The sequence below is a fragment of the Microtus ochrogaster genome, chromosome 2 (genome assembly GCF_000317375.1).
Source record: "Microtus ochrogaster isolate Prairie Vole_2 chromosome 2, MicOch1.0, whole genome shotgun sequence".
In the NCBI taxonomy this organism is placed as follows: Eukaryota; Metazoa; Chordata; class Mammalia; order Rodentia; family Cricetidae; genus Microtus; species Microtus ochrogaster.
In genome coordinates this window covers 13100176-13103851 of record NC_022010.1, presented here as the reverse complement: position 1 = coordinate 13103851, position 3676 = coordinate 13100176, and the positions used below count along the sequence as shown (strand labels likewise).

Sequence of the window (3676 nt, the reverse complement as noted above, 5' to 3'; positions counted from 1 at the left end):
ATAAACATTCATGGCTATTTCCTGTGTTTATATGTCTGACCCGCTCCGTGCCCTCCCGCTGGTGAAAAGCTGTAGCCGCTTTTACTCACCAGCTCAGGGTCTGTTACTGCCGTCACCTTTCCCGCTGGTGGGAAGCTGTAGCTGCTTTTTCTCATGGTGGGCTCCAGCCCGCCTTAGGTATATTTTTTAAGAATAAGAGTCATCATACCCAGATCTGAGTTAATAAATTGTATGGGACCTCTACATATTTATGGACGTTGGAAGGATTCTTGGGAGTGTTACAACTTAATGTTTTTATTTTTGGATGGTGGTGGTACTTGTGGTTGACCTCGTGTCTTGACCCTGCTTAGCAAATACTCCACCAATGTGGTAACATCCTCAGACTTCTTTCTTTTTAAATGTAAGACCAATTTCTCTGCGTTGCTCCAGAACTCGCCAAGGGAGCCTTGAATTTGTCATTTCACTGCCCGAGGTCTGGGGCGCTCCATCATGGGCACACAGTCAGGTCATAAGAAAGTGTCACTTTCTACTTTGCCCAACAAAATGTTCTCAGTCTACAGAGAAAACAGATAGTGACGCTAAAGCCAAGAACACTTAGGGCGCGGCTGGCGCTTATCTTGGACCCTGGGTGTGTTTCTTTCCTGGAGCAAAAGGGGCTGTGTAGCAGACTGTCAGTCCTGATATTTACCCAGGCCCTGAAACGAAACTGCTGGGTAATCATGGGCAACAAACAAAATTCCTGATTGGTTGGCCGTGCGGTGGTGGTGCACGCCTTTAATCCCAGCACTCGGGAGGCAGATGCAGGTGGATCTCTGAGAGTTCGAGGCCAGCCTGGTCTACAGAACAAATTCTAGGGCAGCCAAGGCTACACAGAAAACACTGTCTCAAAAAACAAACAAACAAACAATCAGAAAAACCCAAAAATGCCCTGGATAGTCTATTACCACATCTGTAAAATAGGCCGGTGAACTGGGCTGTAATTTTGAGGTTCTGAGCTTACCCACTGACCCAGTTTTAGGAGTTGTACCCAGAGTTTACATATTGGAAGAACATACTGTTTGCTGTAAGCAATTCGAATGAACGAGCCAAACTTGAGAGTGGACGTCAAGGCGATGGAGACGACAAACTTCTGAACGCTTTCGGCAGCCCAAAAGCATAGAGAGGTCGGCAGGTCAAAGGTCTGGTTTCCGGTCAAGCCTCTCGCCCACCGGAAGTTCTTGTTCAGGCCCACCCCCACCCCACCCCCCCAAGCCTGGCTCTCCAACTGAAGATAGAAAAACCCGAGGCGGAGCTTCAGCCAGGAGAAGGAGGAGCTTAACGCCCCTCCCTCCCAATAGCCGCCGCTGAGTCTTTCTAGCTCAGCCAATCCGTGCTACGAGGTGATCAAATTTAAAGCCCTCACTCCCACCTTCCCGAAGGCCGTGCCTGCAGAGAGGCGGGGAGAAGGGCGGGCCTTAGCCTCGAGTATCCCAATCACAGCGGCCAGCCCGCGAAAGGGCGGGAGGCCGCACCAATCAACACCCGTGGCCGCGCACTGGCGGAGCAGTTGGCTACAGTTCTCGCTACTTTTTTCGAAAGCTGGGTTTCCCGGGAGATTCCAGGTGGTGACAGAGTCGGGCCATGGCTAGAGGTATTTGCTAGGGTGGCCCGCGCAAGGGGTCGCCTGGCGGCAACCCGCACTTCAGAGAGCGCTCGGCGCAGGAGCGGCCGCTCGCAGCCATCCACCTATGGTGGAGCGCGGGGACCCTGAGGGACACGGGACCCTGAGTGCTCCCGGAGACCGTTCCCCCAGTCGGACTGCGCTGTCCCGGCCGGACGAGTGGGCGCCTGTGGTTCAGCCGGTCTCCCCAGAGCTGCTGTATCCCTAGGTCAAAGCTCTTTGGAAACTTGAGCGCAGCGCCCCTCTAGGGAACGGTTGTTATTGATGCCGCGAGCCTAGCTGATGGCTTAGGTGACCCAGAGGCAGGACGCAGATTGCTGACTGGTATCTCACGCAGTGCGCTCTTCTGAGTCAGCTCTGCACCACAGGGTTAGGTTGGGTCCTAGAGGTCCATTTCGGGGTGAATCGGGTCCCCCTAGTGTTTGGCGGGGTAGCCCTTTACCCCTAAGCTGGGCAGTACTTCAGCCCACATGGGATGGCATGGGTGGACTGGTGCGGTCCCGCGAGGCAGGCAAGTCCATCTTTGAGAATATAATTCGCTAGCAGGACAAAAGCGGCTGGTCATTTCTAGCCGCTCTGTCGCACATGAAAGAACCAAAAACTTGAGCGTTACTGGAGTGTTTTTTTGTTGTTGTTTTCTAAGTTGGAGTATTGCGTTGTTATTGAAATGTCAAGACCTAACGTGTTAGTGGGAATTTCCCTTAATGCAATGTGCTCTGTATAGCAATAATCAGATTAAGTCTCCACTCACTAAGGGAATATTTATTGGTCCCCTTTGCATGCTCTGAACCCTATTGCATCATTTATTCTCCCAGCATTCTTCTATGGTCTTTGGGGACAAGGCTTCCTAACCAGAAATGAGGCATAGTGAACCACGTTAAAGTGTTTCATAACCCACTTAGCAGAGAAAATTAACACTAGTTTCCTCCTTCTCCATTCCTCCTCTTGGTTAACTCCAGCACCTTTTAGTGTTCGTCACTTTGAGACAGAGTCACAGTATGTAGCCCCGACTGAAATGGAACTTGTTATGTAGACCAAGTTGGCATCCAACTTGCAGCAATCCTCCTGCCTTTGTCTCTCAAATTCTGGGATTACAGGTATACACCACCATGCCCAGTTGCTTTTTTTTTTTATTTATTTTATTCAATGTACATTGGTGTGAGGGTGTCAGATACCCAGGAACCTGGAGACAGTTGTGAACTGCCATGTGGGTGCTGGGAATCGAACTCAGGAAGAACAGTCAGTGCTCTTAACCGCTGGACCACTTCTCCAGCTCATCCATGTCCAGTTTCACACTATATTATTCCTGGGAAGAAATAAGCATCTAAAAGCATATTTAAATTGTCTGACTAACTTAGTTATGATTCTCTACTTCACTTTTTCTATTACCACGAAACTTTTTTTTAAACTTTTAAGGCTATTATTTTTCTTTCATGTGTATGGGTGTTTTGTCTGCATGTGTGTCTGTGCACCACGTGTGCCTGGTGAACACAGAGGCCAGGATAGGGTGTCATATGAAACTGGAGCTACAGAAGGTCGTGAACAGACATGTGGATGCTGGGCATCAAACCTAAGTCCTCTGGGAGGGCAGCCAGTGCTCTTTACCAGTGAGTCGTCTCTCTACACTATCACAGAAAACCATTCTGATCTCTAAGGGCACAGTACACAGTAAAAAAGTAGTTTGTGAGTGCCAGTAAAACTTGACTCGATTGAGCTGAGTATAGGGTGGAAAAGCCTTTAATTCCAGCACTTCAGAGGCAGAGGCAAGTGGATCTCTGAGTTTGAGGCCAGCCTGGTCAATAAAGCAAGTTCCAAGGCTTCTAGGGCTAAAGAAAAAAACCCTGTCTCAAAAAACTAAAACGACAACAATAGAAACCACGGTTTAGTTAAATTATAGAGGGAAAACTATTGTGAAATATGGGAATATCGCCGGGCGATGGTGGCGCACGCCTTTAATCCCAGCACTCAGGAGGCAGAGGCAGGTGGATCTCTGTGAGTTCGAGACTAGTCTGGTCT

The 3676-nt window shown here is 49.4% G+C and overlaps 1 protein-coding gene across 1 annotated transcript in view; it reads left to right on the top strand.

Moving 5' to 3' along the window:
* Nucleotides 1-1611: 1611 nt before the first annotated feature.
* The window catches only part of Kmt5a (lysine methyltransferase 5A), a 23428-nt gene continuing 21363 nt past the window's right edge, over nucleotides 1612-3676 (top strand). Inside the window, exon 1 of the mRNA XM_005344383.3 lies at nucleotides 1612-1630. Within this exon, the coding sequence (XP_005344440.1) occupies nucleotides 1621-1630 (10 nt within the window). The 5' untranslated portion in view covers nucleotides 1612-1620. The remainder of the gene's footprint in view (nucleotides 1631-3676) is intronic.